The 18,283-nt window shown below is 43.6% G+C and overlaps 3 protein-coding genes, 1 long non-coding RNA gene and 1 other non-coding gene across 5 annotated transcripts in view; 2 read left to right on the top strand and 3 right to left on the bottom strand.

The window, feature by feature from the left end:
• Positions 1–18,283, bottom strand: part of LOC127613022 (lecithin retinol acyltransferase-like) — a 102,440-nt gene that overhangs the window by 70,778 nt on the left and 13,379 nt on the right. The gene's annotated exons all lie outside the window — the stretch shown is intronic.
• LOC127613010 (PDZ and LIM domain protein 3-like) lies at positions 1,254–9,366 on the top strand. The gene is made up of 7 exons (XM_052083895.1): positions 1,254–1,412; positions 5,687–5,838; positions 6,239–6,317; positions 6,545–6,732; positions 7,802–7,929; positions 8,104–8,215; positions 9,024–9,366. Exons 1-7 carry the CDS (start codon positions 1,320–1,322, stop codon positions 9,193–9,195), a joined length of 924 nt encoding a protein of 307 aa, XP_051939855.1. The 5' UTR covers positions 1,254–1,319; the 3' UTR covers positions 9,196–9,366.
• trnag-gcc (transfer RNA glycine (anticodon GCC)) lies at positions 10,622–10,692 on the bottom strand. Its single transcript has one exon. It is a non-coding gene; the product is annotated as a tRNA-Gly (tRNA).
• On the top strand, positions 10,772–14,440 carry LOC127613029 (uncharacterized). Its single transcript, XR_007966043.1, has 3 exons — positions 10,772–11,256; positions 11,294–11,821; positions 14,311–14,440. It is a non-coding gene; the product is annotated as an uncharacterized LOC127613029 (long non-coding RNA).
• On the bottom strand, positions 11,345–14,397 carry LOC127613011 (neuropeptide Y receptor type 2-like). The gene is made up of 3 exons (XM_052083896.1): positions 14,272–14,397; positions 12,548–13,286; positions 11,345–11,811 (listed from the first exon to the last, which is right to left on the bottom strand). The coding sequence occupies exons 2-3, from the start codon at positions 13,259–13,261 to the stop codon at positions 11,506–11,508; spliced, it is 1,020 nt and encodes a 339-aa protein (XP_051939856.1). The 5' UTR covers positions 13,262–13,286; positions 14,272–14,397; the 3' UTR covers positions 11,345–11,505.

Below are 18,283 nucleotides of genomic sequence, written 5' to 3' on the forward strand. Positions count from 1 at the left end.
CAAATGCAAAAAAATGTAGTGAAAACAGCTTATTGTAAACAAATCACACATACATACACACACGTGTCAAGTATTTCTACTTTGCATTTTACAGGGTTGTATTATTATTATTAATAATAATAAACGCTTAGTTTTATGATCTTATTCCATTTATTGTTCTTTGTGAAATGTCAGATTTGCTTTTTGAATTGTAATTTTTCTCCTTTTAACACTATGAGGTAACATAAAAAGTAAAAAACATTGTGGTTCAATATTAGTCGTTCACTGCAAAGGAGAAAGAATATGTTCGACTTGAGTTTTATTGTATCGTCTGTATACATGTATTGCTGTGTTCGGTGCATACCTTAGAGCAGGGGTGTCAAAGTCATTTTGGTTGCGGGTCACATTGCCGTAACGGTTTCCCTCGGAGGGCCATGATGAATTTTGGGAAACCTTAAAAATGTTGAATCCCCTCCACATATGACATACACAGCGCACAACAAATTGATGAAGAACTAGTTTTAAAACCAGAAGTCAAGATTGAAGACTGTTATTGTGGATTACCTATGCCAATTTGAAATTTTGGTTCAGATTTTAGCAAGCCTCATGGAACTTGACATGCTTGATTTGCTTTCGCGGGCCACATACAATGATGTGGCGGGCCAGATCTGGACCCCGGGCCTTGACTTTGACACCTGTGCCTTCAAGGATTAGCATTGCAACATTCGTGCTATTTAGCATTAGCATCAGCTATCGAACCATGCCTCGAAAAAGTCGCACGTTGGGTCATTTGTGTCTCAAGGTGCCATGACAACACTAAATTTCGTCACCAAGTTAAGCTGTTTTGGATCCCATATGAACCAAAACGCAAAGTAGAAATCCAACAACATTAAGAAAATATCCCGTGAGGCGACTTTGTAGAAGGATTGGGTGGAAGGACGCTGGGCGGCTCTCCAAGGTGGTGAGGAGGGGACGCTCTAGCTGGCCCACAATGTTCCTGCAGGACCTCTGAGCAAAAGTGGGCAGACCAAAAAAGGAGAGGAGTGAAATGGGAGGGCGGGGGGCACCACACTATAAACTGTTTGGGGATGATTTCTGGCGTGTGTGTGTGTGTGTGCGTGTGTGTGTGTGTGTGTGTGTGTTCAACCATCCTCACAGCAGTTAAGTAGAACAAGTACTGCACGTACAGCGTTGCCAAATAACTGCCCAATGGACTTCCTATTTGGGGGTGGGATCATGTCATGACCCCCCCCCCCAAGCTGGCCCCTCCCTTGCTCTTCGATATCATAGCACTCTCAGACTCCCCTCAGTGTGTCAGGACGTCGCCGTTGAAAGGGGCCATGCCATTCAAGGTGGTCCTGAACGGGCCAGCCCCCTGGGGCTTCCGTCTGGTGGGCGGCAAGGACTTCAACCAGCCACTGACCATCTCCAGGGTGAGTTTAGAATTTGATTCTTTGCTCTTTTCTAGAATCTAAAAAGTTCCTTTTGGAAGTGAATGGAGGTGGCGAGGGATTTTGGGGGTGGGGGGGCTTACAAAAAAAATGAGACTTTGCACCTGTGCCACTGTGTTTGCTGTAGGCTTAGATACAAATAACAGCTTACGTTACACACACACTCTCACACACATACCAATGGAGTGGATATAAAAGGTCTACACACCCCTAATTCAAATTCCACATTTTGATGATTCAAGAAAATGAAACCAAGAAAAATAATCCTCCCTCACCCACGTATTCTGCCATGAAAGTAAGCAAGCAACTCAAGAAAAAATATTTTACGAGGAAATCAAAACTCACGGTACGAATACAGCTGAACTTTATTCAGGGTTAAACAGGCACTTTAGATGGCTGATTCTTCTCTAATAAAGTTTTAACTTGATTAGTTCATTCTGAGCGCAGCTACATCCCCCTTATGAGAGGGTGTGTACACTTGTGCAACCACCTTTACTCTTTCAAATGAGTTGCACGGGTTCTTGGTCACATTAATGCTGGCAAATTTTGTCTTGTTTTATCTTAGTCTCTTTTTTTTTGGCGTACTACAAATACCTGGCATTTGAACCGGGGTGTGTAGACTTTTTTAAAAAATTGTAAGCACATGCGGCTTGTGGGTTATCAAAATATGACCATTTGGCTATCGGGATTTTCGGTAAAATATGTTCATTTTTGCCGAACGGACGGTGTATTTCCGTCTCCGTTTATAGAAAAAACATTACCGCACAATCTGATATGTCCAACGATACGGTAGCCTGGAAGAAGATGAGCAGATACTTTTCGGAAGTGGTGAGACAAAAATCTCACGTTGGTAAAACAAATACTCGACACGAATCACGTAAGTTGAAACGCACACTCGCAGCATGTACGACGTGAAAAGTGACATAAGAGCAGAAGTAGAACAACAATTTAGACGCGATTCGATCTTCTAATCCATCCCCAGCGCCTACCCGCTATTTTTAGGAAAAGACATCAGGAACAACTGGAGCCATCATTTCAAGGCCACTGTGTGTGTGTGTGTGTGTGTGTGTGTGTGTGTGTGTGTGTGTGCGTGTGTGTGTGTGTGTGTGTGCGTGTGTGTGCGTGTGTGTGCGTGCGTGCGTGCGTGCGTGTGCCTGCGTGTGCGTGCGTGCGCGTGCGTGCGTGTGTGTGTGTGCGTGTGTGCGTGTGTGTGCGTGCGTGCGTGTGCGTGCGTGCGTGTGTGCGTGTGGGCGTGTGTGTGTGTGCGCGTGCGCGTGTCCTCACTGCCTTTTTAGGAAAGGAACATCACCTCCTGGTCTTTATGGGCAGCCAGTAGAATGTAAACACAAATGATTTTTTTTTCTTAAAGAGATATACACGCATTTTGATTGTGGTCAGCGTTCATAAAAAAAAAATGTCACAACCAGTTTTAACCATTGTGCGCCCACATTTCTACAAGGGCTATGACTTTTGGGGGTGTGGCGGGGGTGGGGGGTGTACATATGTTAACTGTCTCAGGAAAATAAACATTTTTGATTTAATTTTTTTATTTATTTTTACCTAAATTACAATGTATGTTTTATGAATATTTAACCTTTTTTTCCATTTAAACATTTGGTCACAAGGTTTTTAAAGTATTATTAAACAATTATTAACCATCATCATCATTGTGATGCTAGGAATAGGAATAATAATACTCCATATAGTAATGATAATGGTAATAATAATATTCATTCATTCATTCATCATCCGAACCGCTTGATCCTCACTAGGGTCGCGGGGGGTGCTGGAGCCTATCCCAGCCGTCTTCGGGCAGTAGGCGGGGGACACCCTGAATCGGTTGCCAGCCAATCACAGGGCACACAGAGACGGACAACCATTTTTTGATAATACTAATAAAATACTAGTTAGCATTAAAATTGTCTTTTTTCAACTTTTTTCCAACTACAATTGTAAAATTAATGTTTTTAATCATTACAAAATATTTTATTGTAATTGTTCATAAAAATGGTAAAAACAAAGAAAGATAAAAAAGAAAAGACGTCTATAAATATTTTCAAGAAGGCCAATATTTGTATTATATTTTATTTATTTATTTTTCAACTGGAAAAAAGCAATATTTTTTCCAGTTGCTTAATATTATTGATACATTTGTTCTTGGTTTTACTGTTTGGTGCTTTCTACCGCCTTTATTACCGATTTGTCTTCCTGTTTATTGTGCATGTTAAATTGCTCCATGTACAGCACTTTGTATGCAGCGATGGCTGTTTGAAAGTGCTCTATAAATACTGTTGACTTGACTGTCATTGTCTGTAACCTAATACGTTTTTCTCAAAGAGATATGGTAAACTTTTTTTTTGTAGGGGCTGGGGGGGCATTGTGTTGTCCCCACATTGGAAAGTTGTGGCTCGGGACTTGTTCCTTGGCATTTTCAACTCTGCTTTCTTTTACTTTCAATGCAAATGAGACACGTTATCACCCCATCGACATGAAAAGCATGCGTCAACATCGACAGTATCTAGCTGTTAACGTACTCCTCAGTATGCGGTGGCGTTTACTTTGGAGGCCCAAGCGATCCCTTGAGGAAACATCTCCTTATTTGTTTGCCAAATGCTCGCTCATGTTCACCAGCTGCACGCTAATTTTGGCAACATGACAGCGACAACAAAGCCTCGTATCGTCTGCATGTCTGCATTTTGTCGTGAAGATTCGGTTTGAGAGCGAACCCTGAAAATTGACGTTCACGAATGAGCAACTCAATGGAAATCGTGCAGTACGTCACGGGAAGTTTTTGCGAACCAAGAAATCTCTTGTCAGGTTTGCTGACAAGTTGGTGTGGGATTCATATACCACATATTGTTTTTGCTTCACAAATCAATATCTGTGGAAATTAGAATCACACATTGTCTTTTCTGCCCAAATTACATACACTTTTATTTTTAGCTAATGTACAAGCAAGTGAATCGAGCTCCTTGGTGGAGATTTAAAAATAACCCAAAACAGACATAGCAAGTAAATCCGGAGACGATGGTGGTAATTTACGACAAGTACTTTTCAAATTAGTCGCATGGATCGAATCCAGTAAAAAGAAGAAAGAAAACAAAAAAAAAACTAAACCTTTGCCCGTTTCTGACATTCCGAGCGGGAAAACATCTGATGTGTGCCATAAATCAGCACTCCCTCGTCAAGGCCTTATTTATAGTCACATGACCTCATTGTGTGTGTGTGTGTGTGTGTGTGTGTGTGTGTGTGTGTGTGTGTGTGTGTGTGTGTGTGTGTGTGCGTGTGTGTGTGTGTGTGTGTGTGTGTGCGTGTGTGTGTGGGTGTGTGTGTGTGGGTGTGTGTGTGTGGGTGTGTGTGTGTGTGTGTGTGTGTGCGTGTGTGCGCATGTGTGTGTGTGTGTGTGTGGTAATGTAGTAAGGTCACAGCACAGTGCATCAAGGGCCAGAATATTAAATAAGTGGGTGCGTCAAATCTGATGAGGTTGTGTGCGTTTAAAAAAAGATTAAGAATGGATGTATAGACAGTGATGTCAGTGGAGGGCAGAATTGCATTCCTTTTCAATTTCATTGAGACATCAGCACAGCTTTTGAGGAGAGGACACAAATGAAGATTATAACAGAGTGAGAAGCGGCAATACGTTTGAAGTCGGATATGTTTAGGCACCTTAGACTCAAAACAGAATGTGTGTCATGGTAGGTAGCAGAAAATCTGTCATAATTGTTAAGAAAAAAATGATGTGGATTGTGTGAATAGCTAACACCAAAAGACATGATGGCACCATGCTGTGGGTAAGTTTTTTTTTTTTCTGGAAAAAAGAATTTGCCTTTCAAAGCACATTCTTGGTCTTGCTCTATAAATAATGTTGACTTGACTTGACTTACATTTTTGGGGTTTTTTTTTACCTCCACAGAAGCAAAAAACATTGGCATCAAAGTTTGACCTGTTTTTATTTCACAAAAAGGTTTTTTTTCCTCCGCTTTTTAGTCAGAAATTGGTGCTTTGGTGAACCCAACTGTGATCTGTAGCTGATTATGAGAAAAATGGAAAAAGCTAGAGACAAGGTTTTTTTTTTTTTGTCAGGTGAAAGAAGAGAATCTATTCTTTGTTTTTGTAGCTTCACCGCTTTTATTGTTACAGAACACAACACGCAGGAAGTCTTTAAAGTCTGGTCAAAATGGGCTCCGGTACTCCACTTTTGAAATGACTGGGAGTTCATTAAATGAGTTTTCGGTCTCCTCTTCCCGCCATTGTAGATCACACCCGGCAGCAAGGCGTCCGTAGCCAACCTTTGCGCCGGCGACCTGATCGTGGCCATCGACGGCGCATCCGCCGCTGACATGCTGCACTGCGATGCGCAGAACAAAATCAAAGAGGCCGCCCATCAGCTCACGCTGACCGTGGAAAGGTGAACGGTCTCTCGTCTTATCTTCACTTTGAAAGAGAGCGCACGGAAGAGCGAAACTGCAAAATAATTGGGTGGAATTTGACAGTCTGATTCCATATTTCTTGGCTACATTTTTTTTTTGATCAGTTTCTTTCTTAGATGTAGCAATAATAGTTATCTATAATTAATAAAGGTGTCGTGGTGGGGGCAAATTATTGTATTTTATTTTATTGATTTATTTTCAAGCAATTGTTTTATTTATCATTTCTTAAATATTGTTTTAAAAAAAATATCTGGAAGAAAAATGTCAACAACAAATAATTCTGTCTGTCAGCGCATTCTATTGTTTTTTTTTTAATGAATTAATTTATTTGTTTATTTTGTTTTTTTAATGGTCAAATTGTTATTGTGATGATCTTAGAAGAGAAGCTAAACTGTGGTCGCCCCGGGTGACAGAGGGCGGCAGCCCCTTTAAGATCAACCTGCAATCCGAGCCGCAGGTGAGTTGGAAAAGCTCCAAAATTAGACGTTACAGTCCCCTCCAAAAGTATTTTCACAGATGAAACAGAGCCAAAAAAAAAAAAAGAAAAGCACTCGCTAATGTCTACGTAGTCAATTTGAATATTTTTGCAGGGTCTGTCTGTCTGTCTGTCTGTTTGTTTGATGAAGTGTTTCCGTCTGCTCATGGGTTGGACAACTTTGACCTTTTGACCTTCGTTGAGCGCAGGAGTACAAGGCCATCGGCGTGGCGCACAACCGGCGAGCTCAGCCGTTTGTGGCGGCAGCCAATATCGACGACACGCATCAGGTGGTCAGCACCACTTACAACACGCCCATCGGGCTCTACTCTTCCGGAAACATCCAGGACGCCATGGAGGGGCAGATGAAAGGATTCGTGCACCCCAAGCCCGACAGGTCAACGAATATGCCCTTCACCTTTCTGCGGCACAACAAAAGAAATAAAAAATAATCTTAATTAAATCACAATTATTCAATCATAATATATAATGATGTTAAAATTATAAAATCGTAATAATTAAATCCTTTGTATTTCTAAAGCAAAATCTGCATTTTTTTATTAATCAATATAACTTCGAAAATCACCATCAAGGGAAATCTTAAATCATACTTTCGCCACGTCATTGAAATATTTGTTAAACTGCCAAAAATTCTGAAAAAGAAAACGATTTGTCAAAACCTCATTTTTAATTGTTGAAAATTACCGCGGTGCATGTTTTGAACAGTCATTTGGGTAAAAATTTGTATTTCACTTTTATGTGCGCTCCATTTGAACTGAATAGAATGTATTTTTCTACAGTATTAATGTTCAACTATGGTCCTGCATTTTAACATCAAGATGGTGACTTTTTGTAGCTACTGATTGTTTTCCAAAGTTTCGTAACCACTGCCTTGTCGTTCAGTCGTCCGTCTGATGCACGATGTGTCGTTATGACGATGTAAATATCCATCAATTCATGCGTTGCTGTTACCTAACCTGATGAAGAAGCAACACATCCCTTGTTCCAGGCCATTTCCTGCTTAGACGGGCCACACCGGGCATGTTGAATCGCGGTTAGTGTGTCGAGAGATGTGTCGGGTGGGCATTTTAGGACAGCTGGGATGACGCAGTGTTTTCTGTCTTTTGCACTCCTGATATGATAGACCAGCATTCGTTGTAGGTCACTTGCAATATATCCAAGAAATCTGAATATCGATCCGTCCGTGTATAAGACGCATCGGATTATATGGCGTACTGTCAGCTTTTGAGAAAATTGAATGTGTTTGGGTGTGCCTCATAGAGCGGAGAAATATGGTACGCCACTTGGAAAAAGTCATTTTAGCTGGAAAAAAAGAAAACTGAAATATAAAAATAGAATACACATAAATAAATCAATAGCTTGATTGACTTATGGCACAGCGCGGGCTAAAACGTCTGTCAAATACGTGACACGCTAACATCCTTCCGTCACCATTGTGCACACAGCCCGAGGACGTTAGCTAACATCGAAGATTCGGACGTCTATCGCATGTTGCAGAAGGATCACGAAGAACCGGGACAACCTCGACAGTCGGGATCCTTCAAGGCGCTGCAGGAATATGTCGAGAGCGACGGTCAGTTCACAACAAGTCCAGCGGGGTCAAAGTCCATTTTCGTGCATTTTGTTCACATTTTGTGGCTGCAATCAAATACAGGAAGCGTATTTGCATGATTAAATGTAACTGTGTGAAATGATTGATTGGTGTTCTGAATTATGACCAAATGTGGTGTGGCGCGTATGGTTGCAGGCACCAAGCCCATCGTGACCAGGACAGTCAAGGCACCCACCACCAAACCCAGCGCGCCTGCTGGAAACCTGCAGAAACTTCCCATCTGCGACAAGTGCGGAAACGGCATTGTGTGAGTGCACATCCGCACACTATTATTATCTCACATGAAAAGTGAATACTATACTACTGCGATATGGAGCGAGCCCTGTCGCGAAAATTCCTGAAAAATATGCATTCCCGTAAACTGAGTGTAATTGCGTCTGAGGCCACAAGATGGCAGTAAAGCCCTCACAGCCAACGGGATCAGTTAGCGTCAATGTCCTAAGATATCCTATACAGCATTTGTCCCACACATCAGCAAAATTTGGGTTGTTTGCATGCACAAAAATAAATGTTTCAGAGAGAGCTGTACACATTTCAAAATTAGTGGAATATAAATGCATCTAGCGCAGACGCTAAATTATGGAACAAGGGTATATAAATGGCTGTATTTATCGAAATATTTATTCTGCTAAAATAAAAACAGTAAAATTATGTAATTGGATTTTTTAATCCATATGTATTCTCATTCCATGTTGGGCGTTTTTTTGTTTTTTGATTTTAAGTAAGACAAAAAAAACCTGAGTATTTTTTAAATAATTTATTTCATGTTTCAACATTTTTTTTCATTTGTATTTTCATTATTGACTTTGATTTATTCTCATTCATTTAAAATGCCGTCAGAGGCTTTTCAATCTTGTGACCGTATAACAAGTAGCAGCGATGGCAAAACTGTGATGACAACCCAAGAACAGGAAAAAGGTACGTGGTGTACAGAGCAGCCCCAAATGTTGGGGGTTCCATAAGCTGAGGAGCATAAAGGAATGTGAGCTGAAGCCTGATTCTTTTATTTTATCTTTTTTTGATTGTGCATGTGTTTATTTCTCGTACTGGTCCAGCGGTACGGTGGTAAAGGCTCGCGACAAGTTCCGCCACACGACCTGCTTTGTGTGCGCTGACTGCGACCTCAACCTGAAGCAGAAAGGTTATTTCTTTGTGGAGGGCCAGCTGTACTGCGAGGCCCACGCCCGGGCCAGGAGCAGGCCGCCACCTGAGAGTCACGACTTGTAGTTCAGCATCAGGCCCCGGAATGGAACTTAACACCCCGTCCCCGCCTCCCTGTGGCACAGTACCTGGCTGCCGCCTTCCCGTGCGCCTAAAACACATCACTCCCTGTTTACGACCTATTTCCTGTTTGTGACTCATCATCCAGCCAATAAAGATGCCTCATCCTGCCCTGAATTCATCTTATCTCTTGTGATGTCACATCAATTCAACCTTTACTTGTACTTATGTCGATACAGTACATGCTTATTTTTATGTCATGATCTGAAGGTATTTTTGCCCCCATTTTTTTCCACCATTTGTCTGTCGGAAATATAATTTAGGACCTTTCAACATTGGGGCTGACTGTAACCCCCCATACATGAAGGTGGTCTTACTCGAAGGCATCCATCAGGACTAATACAATCACACTTCTGAACTTGAAAGACAAGAAAGTCGGTGATATTGGGTCTCTGAAGGAGCTTGCATGAGGAAGTCAAGAAAACCCCAATAAATCAAGATATATTAAATGAATCTGCACAAATATGGAGCCATTAGATGGACATGTAAGTGCTCTCGGTCTCTGTCTCTGTCTCTCTCTCCGATGAAAACAATTGAATTGAATTTACATCGTTTGACCTCTATCCTTTGACCACAACATGCTTCTTATATTTTTTGTTTGTTTGGTTTGTGTTTACAACCCTTTTGTCCTTCTGCCAGGCTAAGAATGATCATTTTGATTAAGTTACAGGCAAACCGGTTGCGCATTGATTTACATTCAATTTGTGTAGCAGTTTAAGCAGCGCTGCCTCGACGAGTTGCGTCACAAATATTTGTTACAAATGCTTCTTAAAAGTGGAAAACTAAACCTGCCACAAAGGAAGGGACAGCAAATATGATCTGGGCTACTATCTCTTACCAAGCTCCGCTTTATTAGGTGTACATTTATTTTTTATCATGGTATTTTTCCAGGTTTTCCGCTTTTAAGAAGCATTTGTAACAAATATTTGTGACGCAACTTGTCGAGGCAGCGCCGCTTAAACTGCAAGACAAATTGAATGTAAATCAATGTGCAACCGGTTTGCTTGTAATTTAATCAAAATGATCATTCTTACTCTTTTTTGAAGTATTTTAAGATGATAAAATGAGATAAAATATTCATTCATTCATTCATCTTCTGAGCCGCTTGATCCTCACTAGGGTCGCGGGGGGTGCTGAAGCCTATCCCAGCTGTCTTTGGGCAGTAGGCGGGGGACACCCTGAATCGGTTGCCAGCCAATTGCAGGGCACACAGAAACGAACAACCATTCGCACTCACACTCACACCTAGGGACAATTTAGAGTGTTCAATCAGCCTGCCACGCATGTTTTTGGAATATGGGAGGAAACCGGAGCTGAGATAAAATAAGAAACCTTAATTTGCCTCACAATGGAGAAATATGCAAAACAATGATGCATTGGCCGGGAATCGAACCCGGGCCTCCCGCGTGGCAGGCGAGAATTCTACCACTGAACCACCAATGCTTATGTGAGTGAAAAGTGTTCAGCAGTATCAAATCAGAAATCTCGCTTCTTATTCGACTCCCCGATATTTGGAGCTCATTCAAAAGCAACGGCGTTCTTGGCGGCGACGTGTGGTGGGGACACCGGGTGAAGTTTGAAAACGCTTTTTAGTTTTCTTTTGAGCTGCCTTTGTCATTCTTCTTCAAAACACCGACAATCGACCGAAAGATGCGCATGTAGTTATCCAAAACTAGTAGGGTGCTTAGCGAATAGAGGATACTTGTAGAGTACAAAATCTTCAAAAAAAATCCAATGTAAACTTTGACGGACTCATCTATTAGGTATGGACTTTTTTTTTAATTGGTGTTTTTTGTCGCTCTTAAAGGTCCGGTAGCAGCTGAAGACAACCGGAAAGCCTTCCGACGGAAGTCATTCAAAATATGCATTTCTGTTGCTTTAATACAGCCAGTCGAGCCTGCAGAGGCACAGCAAGGCAGGAATTTGGCAATACTTTACTGTCGCGACAGTAGGACGCCACTCCTAGTTGTAGTGAACTGTCAAACCAAACAAAGAGAAATACACTCGGTGTATTTAAAACAGCCAATCTACTGCTTCAAGAAAGGCCCCCTGCTAGCCTCTCGCTAATTAGCATCTGTTTTAGCGGTGCCTCAAGTCTGTGAGCGACGGACTGAACGAACACAAACGGTTCAGCAACACGGAGAGGGACAATAAAACTGCACTCACAGTCCCACTCCTCACCCGAGCAACAAGTTGCAATGGGAAGTGTGACTTAGAACTTGCTGAACTTGTAAGCTGGGGCGGAGGCCATCGTTTTCATCTTTTTATGGAGTTAAAGGGCCGGTAGCATCTGCAGACATCCAAGAAGGCGCTCCGGTAGTTGCTGTTCATCCAGCCGTAGAGGATGGGGTTGACGAAGGTGGAGCACATGGCCACCACGTGGAAGGCGCTGAAGAGCAGCTTGAAGTCGTCCATGTAGACCACGCGGCTGTCGATGTCCACGGCCAGCTGAAAGGCGTGCAGCGGCAGCCAGCTGACGGCGAAGACGGCCACCACCGTCATCAGCATCTTGGTGGTCTTGCGACGGCGGCGGTGGGCGCGCGACAGGCGGCTGGCGTTCATCTGGCTCCAGGTAATGGGAGAGAAATAAAGGTGCTGTTGTTAACAGAGAGCTAGAATTGCAACCAAATATTGTGTATGTGTGTGTTTATTTATTTTTCAACAAATTTTGGTATGTAATTTCCTAGATGCCACAAGGTGGCAGCATAGGAATATATATATATATATATATATATATATATATATATATTTCAATTAGACAAGGTTATGGCCTAAATTCATCTCGCGGTACTTGGGCTTTGATTTGCGTGAGAAAGAATCACTGAATTAAATATTAACATTTACAACCTCAATTTAGTAATTGTACTTGTCAGGACTAAAAAGCCTTGGCTTCTGTATTTTAATGTTGGTCATTCTGATAGTACTTGGAGAGCTCAATATTTTATGAGTTGGAAACTGAGAACCACTGGCCTAACTAAATGAAGCTCCTCTACTCCCTTCAACATGGTCCCGTGGCACCAAGATGGTGCCGAAGCAATATTGTTGCATTTGACTTGGCCTTGGCATGGAGCATGAAAACAGGCGATTGGAAAAAAGAAGGATTCGGGTCATGGCACCAATTGAAAAGTTCCGAGCAAGTTTTCACTGGTCCTTTAATCTTTAACGCTCACCATATTATACAAACAGAAGACTACATATTCTCAGTTGCATTATTTAATGGATGCCAGAAAGGTCGAGACAGGGCCATGGAGTCTTATTCTGACAGATGCGGAAGAACAAAAAAACAAAAACGTCCCACCTTACTCCAGATGCACACGTAGGCCCCCGTGTTGACAGCCAAGGGCAGGCTGTACTGCAGCAGCATCATGGCCAGGCTGTAGGGGGTGCTGCTGCCCTCCTCGGGCCATTTCTCAGCACACACCCGGATGGACTCGCCGGGGCCCAAGTGGAAGATGGCGTACTCGCGGAAGATGGCCAGCGGGCTGGCGAGTAGCGCGCTGACCACCCAGGTGATCGCCACCACAGCGGCGCACGTCCGCCGGGACATGCGCGGCGCCCCATTCGGGCGGCGCGCCACGCCACGGAGGCGGTCCACTGCGATGACATTGAGCGTGATCGTCGACACGTGAACGGCGGCGCCCTGAGCGCAGGGCAAGACGAAGCACAGCGCCCGGCCGAACGCCCACTCGCCATGCAGGGTGTACGCCAGCGTGAAGGGCAAGCACAGGGAGGCCACCAGGAGGTCAGCCAGAGCCAGATTGGCGATGAAGAAGTTGGTGACGGTCCGCAGGCGGCGGAAGCGGAACACCACGTGGATCACCAGGGCGTTGCCCGCCACGCCCAGGGCGATGATGGTGCCGTACACCAGGATGAGCGCCACGCGCACGGCGGGCAGACGGGTGCTGTCCTGCAGGCCCGGGTAGGCTACTTTGTCCCAGGCGAGCGCCATCCTGTTAGCGGAGGGCTGGCTTGCTGACGACTGCTGCGCTTGGCTTGCGTTGGCGGTGTCCATGTTGCCGCGACCCCATCGGCCAGTTCTGCGGAACCAACGGATACTTGACGTCGTCACCACATTTTTCCATTCGACTGTCGCACTTTTGTGCAAATACAAAACGTAAACACCGATAGTGGTGCTCTAAGCGCCTCGCCGCAGACGCGTTTCAGGCTGCCGCTCTGATTTTTTTGCCCAGTACTTTTTTACCCGAACTTCCCGATGGCCACCACGTTGCCGGAACATAAACGACATCCCAATCGAGTGGGGCACAGCTCAGTGGGAGAGCATTTGACCACAGATGAAGTGAAGAGGTCTCCCACTCTAATCCGTGAAGCGCACTTTACAGCTGCATCGGGTTTCAAGCTACTTTGGGAAGTTTCAACTCCCACCAATTTCAGGAATTCCTTCATCTCAATTTTTCACCAACAGCGCAAAAAAAAAAAAACGGCAACTCTCCACGACTTTTATGTCTCGAAGGAACCTATTACGGTGCGACTCTGCGTGAAAGTGGTCGTGAAGAACTGATCAATGGAAATGAGGACTGAGCACAGGATTTGAACACAGGACCTCCAAAATGCAAAGTGAGAATCAATCGCATGGTGCTGCTGACAGCCGTTGCCATTTTCCACATTTTCCTGCTTTTCCCCCGGACAATGCTCTCTGTGTGAAAGGTACCAAGTTAAAAAAAAAATATATATATATATATTTTTAGCTTAAATCTTAAATCTTAAATGGTGGCTTTTGGGCTGATTTGGATGTGGGACCAGTGAGAATATACAGTCGAGTATTCCCGAACCAATGAGCCATGTGTCGCTGCGCACACGTTACCGTCACCAGCGGTACCCCTTTTAAGCTGCCTTTTGAAAGTCGTCCTTTTTGAAAAGTACCCATGGGGATTTCAGGCAGGGTTGAATTGCGTCATTTTCCACACATAAATGATGTCAATAAGACGGGACCTGTAATGTCCACTCTTAAGATTAAAAAATAAAGAACTCAATAAAAATATAGAATCAGTGTCCAAGTCTCACCTCAGTTTGCAAGAAGTTGACGTTTACGTCCTCGCGCAGGTTGCGATGAAGACGACGAGAAGGCTGAAAGAGGACACTGCGCAGAGTGAAAGCTTCGTCTCCGCTCAGAAGCCGTGTGAAAATGTGGCGATTTCCTTGCTGCATGTCTCAGCCCACCCCCACTCCCACCACTGCCGGCGCACAGGATGCTGCAGGTTGCAGGTCAGGTGGTTACATGATCAGTGATTACCAACGTTTCGTATTTTGCTCGCTTTATTTGGATCCACACTCACAATCATGATAATTGTTTTTTTTTTGGGTGGGGGGGGCCGTTTTAATTTTGCAGCTTCGCATTTCATTTTAGAAGAACACTTACTGGAACGTGAATAATGAGAATCAGAAAGCAAAGATTTTTTTTTAAAGCACAACATTTCATTCCATAGTTTTGAGAATGGAATAAATATTTCTCAATATTATTATTTAACCATTTGGGTTTTTTTTTTAACTCTTTCGGCAACTTCCACTACAATTCATTCAATCAATTCAATTCAATTAAGGATTACATGCTTGCATTTGCATCCATTTTTGATTCATCCATCCATTCATTCAGCCCTCAGTTACGCCATTCAGTTATTCGTGCATTCAATCTATCATTCACTCATTTGGTTTTCCCTCCCTTCGTTACTTAAGTCATTCATTCCTTCATCTACCCATCCATCGATTTTCACTCATTCATCCATTCACTCACGCATTGACACGCGTCCATCCATCCGGCCATTTATTCAATCAGCCATGTTTGCGTCATTTCAACCTGTATCTATCAATGCGTTCATTCATTCATTTACGCGCCTCCGTTCTTCATGACTTCAATAATTCATTCACCCATCATGCATCCGTCCTTCCCCTCATGCATTCATACTTGCTTTTATCATTCAATCGTTTGTTCACGACCTGACGCGTTTCAGCTTGAGGTTTTTGTTCTCCCTCGTCTTTGACATCCTGTGCACATGGAACGAACATGAACAAGCAAATATTGCTTTTTTTTAAAGTCGCATTTGAAGAAAAATAAAAAATGTTTTCTGTTAGCATGGCAGACAAATTAAAAGTCTGTGATGGATAATTTGACTTTAAGACAAATAGTCACAGTGTACCCGCCGTGCCACACTGTGTAGGTCCCGCTGAGCGATAATTGATATCGATCAATCAAAGAGAACATGATGAGGCAGACGGGCGATTGATTATTGATCTCTGCCATCCCTCCGCTCCCAAACACGCATTTAGATGGGGGGGGGGGGGTTCAGCCTCCGCACATTCAATCCCATTTATATCTTTTTTTTCTTCAAGAGTTGGGGTTATTAAAAAAAAGGGGGGGGGGGGTCTGAAAATGGCTGGCATTAATAAAGACCCCCATCACGGCAACACATGTGGCTTGTAAGTTTTCACATGATTACACACCTTATTCAAGCACATTATTGATCAAGCGTCTAGTGGCTCGTGACAATTTTGTAGGCCACTGTACCGAGAGATGTTTGACTATTTTGCTGCTTTTTATTTATTTATATACACACACACACACACACACACACGTATACATGGATGGTCGGATATTATGTAATGACGTCTTTTCCCAAGATTGCATGATGCAACATTAATGAGTAGGCTTGTAGTCATCTTTGAAAGTTTCCTAATGAGCATGTTTATTTTTTCAGTCCAGCAATTAAAATGCGATTTAATTAAAGAAAAAAAAACGCTTTAAAGCGGATGTTTACATCTCTGTTAATCTCGAGCCTTTTCTCATGAATGCTAAGGAGGTGTGGTATATGGTGTTTGCTGCTTCGCTGGTCTTCAAAAACACTCGGTGATCGGTGGCTGTTTCCCGACGAATGAGCACTTCAGGGACCACGGCTGATTGGGAAAAGATTTTATTCTACCGATGTCAGAGTGGAATCGATTCTGGCTCCTGTGAGTCTCAGATATTATCAGGCCGCCCCGAAGAAACACATTCATGAGATTATATAGAGACAATATGATAATGAGAGGCGGGGAGGTACGCCTCCCATGCAAATCCCGAAACAAAGAAAGTAACATGTCATCTGTCCCGGTGTGGCCGGAGGAAGCCAGGAGCGGTGAGGTGAGACCAGACCACCACTACCCCCCATTTGGTGCGATGGCAGGAACAAAGATACCGGAGATACCAGCTCCTCTAAAACATGTCCCGCGGAGGGGGGGCCCCAGAAGTGGTGGGGGCCGAGGGCACTTGAGAGCCTTCAGGGACTTTTATGAGGAAGTGGAGGCAATAAAAACCCTTGGGGGGCTGTTAATTAACCAAAGGGAAATTAGGGCCCAGACATCACAACACACTCTTTGTTCCAAGTACAAGCAGATGTTCAGGACAGAGACTAGTGTCAATGGTTCTCCCAGCAAGATGAAATTCATCAACAATGTTCTACTACTACTTCTAGCGGAATAATTCCTTAACAGTGATGGACGGCAACAGCCACAATACCTTACTATAGGATTGCACACATTGCTGAAACTGAACTCTCCCTGACCCGCAAACATAGAATAGAATCGTGTCACTGACGCCAGGTGGACATTCTAAGGCCATCTACAGGAATAGAGAGGGAATTCCAAATTACACTACATTCCCCCCTTCCGGGACAAAGTAGTAGTCCCGGAAACGGTCTAACAAAAGATAACATCGGTAAAGGTCCAAACATCTTTCCCCAATCAAATTTTTATATATGCTCACATCTACAATTTGGCCTAAAATCTTCAGCCTAAATCACGCTCAAGGCATGCTACTTAAGGTTATTTTAACTAGGAAAACTCAAACTATTTAGTTAGCCAATTGCTCCCTGACAACAATCTGAGGCCTCTCAGGTACCACAAGCAAAGAAAATTGAAGTCCGCATAATTCAAACGACAATACCACCCCCCTTAGGTAATACCCTTACAACGGTGACAAATTGCGAAGTAATGAATTTGGTGTGGCCCGTTAGAAGCCCCAAAAAGCTGCCGGCCCCTCCTCAAGAAAAAACCTCGCCAGTCTAATGACAAGGAAAAAGAGGAAGGCCCTTCCTACCATCCCCAGTGGTTCCCTTCACCTGGTGTCAACCAGATGTAAGGAGCCCTGGCACATTACAATCCACAAAACAGTATGAGCTCACCAGACAGAGAAATTGTACCGTTACATAATCAGCCGGCCAGCAGGTAACAAATTGAGGTAAAAATACTGGAATAAACAATGAGGTATATAGTAATGAGATATCAAACCATGCTATCAAAACAAGCCCCCGAAATGACGCCCCCCTTCTTCATGTGTAAGTGCGTGCCGAGGCAGAGTCCATTCCCCGAATCTTCAGCGATAGAACGTGCTGGGTATCACTGCCCAGGGCCTGCTGTCCATACAAAGTCCTTATGTCCAGGTCACTGTCCATAGAGTCCCTTGCACGGCCCCGGTCAGCATCCAGAGGTTCTGGAATGAATAAGAACTCCTGCCAGTATCGCGTGATGACAATGGCACTCAACGCAAAACACATGCAACTTTTGACACAATAACGATGGTAAACTGGTCGCGGGCCGGACAACGACATATGGTGGATCACATTCCAGTAGGATCATGCAACACATCACACAAACAGGAAAATAAAAACCCAAGGAAGTGGCGCTACGCAGATGTTCCCACTCCTTCATCCCCTAACTTTGGGTTTTCATTTTCGTGTACAGCTCTATTTTTTTTTTTTTTTTCTGATATCAATACTCCTCTCACATGCACTCCCCTTATCATTTTATTATGTTTAATCCGAGTACCTGTCAGTCACTATCATTTCACCAGAGTAAGTCGGCTCAGTCTTACGGTCGATCGGGAGCAGCGGCATCTGGGTCTGGTCCCTTGGCATTACCACGCCTATCCACCGTAATATCATGGCCTTTGCGCCTGTCATTATCCCAATGCAAAAACAAAGCATCACACATAGTGATATTCCGAGCGCCCCCAACACCTGCGCCACTATCGTCCCTATAGTTCCCA

This window comes from Hippocampus zosterae, chromosome 13, assembly GCF_025434085.1.
Source record: "Hippocampus zosterae strain Florida chromosome 13, ASM2543408v3, whole genome shotgun sequence".
Taxonomy (NCBI): domain Eukaryota; kingdom Metazoa; phylum Chordata; class Actinopteri; order Syngnathiformes; family Syngnathidae; genus Hippocampus; species Hippocampus zosterae.

Excerpts from the sequence above, each read along its gene's own strand:
- LOC127613010 (XM_052083895.1), top strand. The coding sequence starts at position 1,320 with ATGCCATTCAAGGTGGTCCTGAACGGGCCAGCCCCCTGGGGCTTCCGT. Across the intron at positions 7,930-8,103 it reads GGAATATGTCGAGAGCGACG|GCACCAAGCCCATCGTGACC; the intron begins GTCAGTTCACAA and ends GTATGGTTGCAG. Across the intron at positions 8,216-9,023 it reads AAGTGCGGAAACGGCATTGT|CGGTACGGTGGTAAAGGCTC; the intron begins GTGAGTGCACAT and ends GTACTGGTCCAG.
- LOC127613011 (XM_052083896.1), bottom strand. The coding sequence starts at position 13,261 with ATGGACACCGCCAACGCAAGCCAAGCGCAGCAGTCGTCAGCAAGCCAG. Across the intron at positions 11,812-12,547 it reads ACGTGTGCATCTGGAGTAAG|ATGAACGCCAGCCGCCTGTC; the intron begins GTGGGACGTTTT and ends ACCTGGAGCCAG.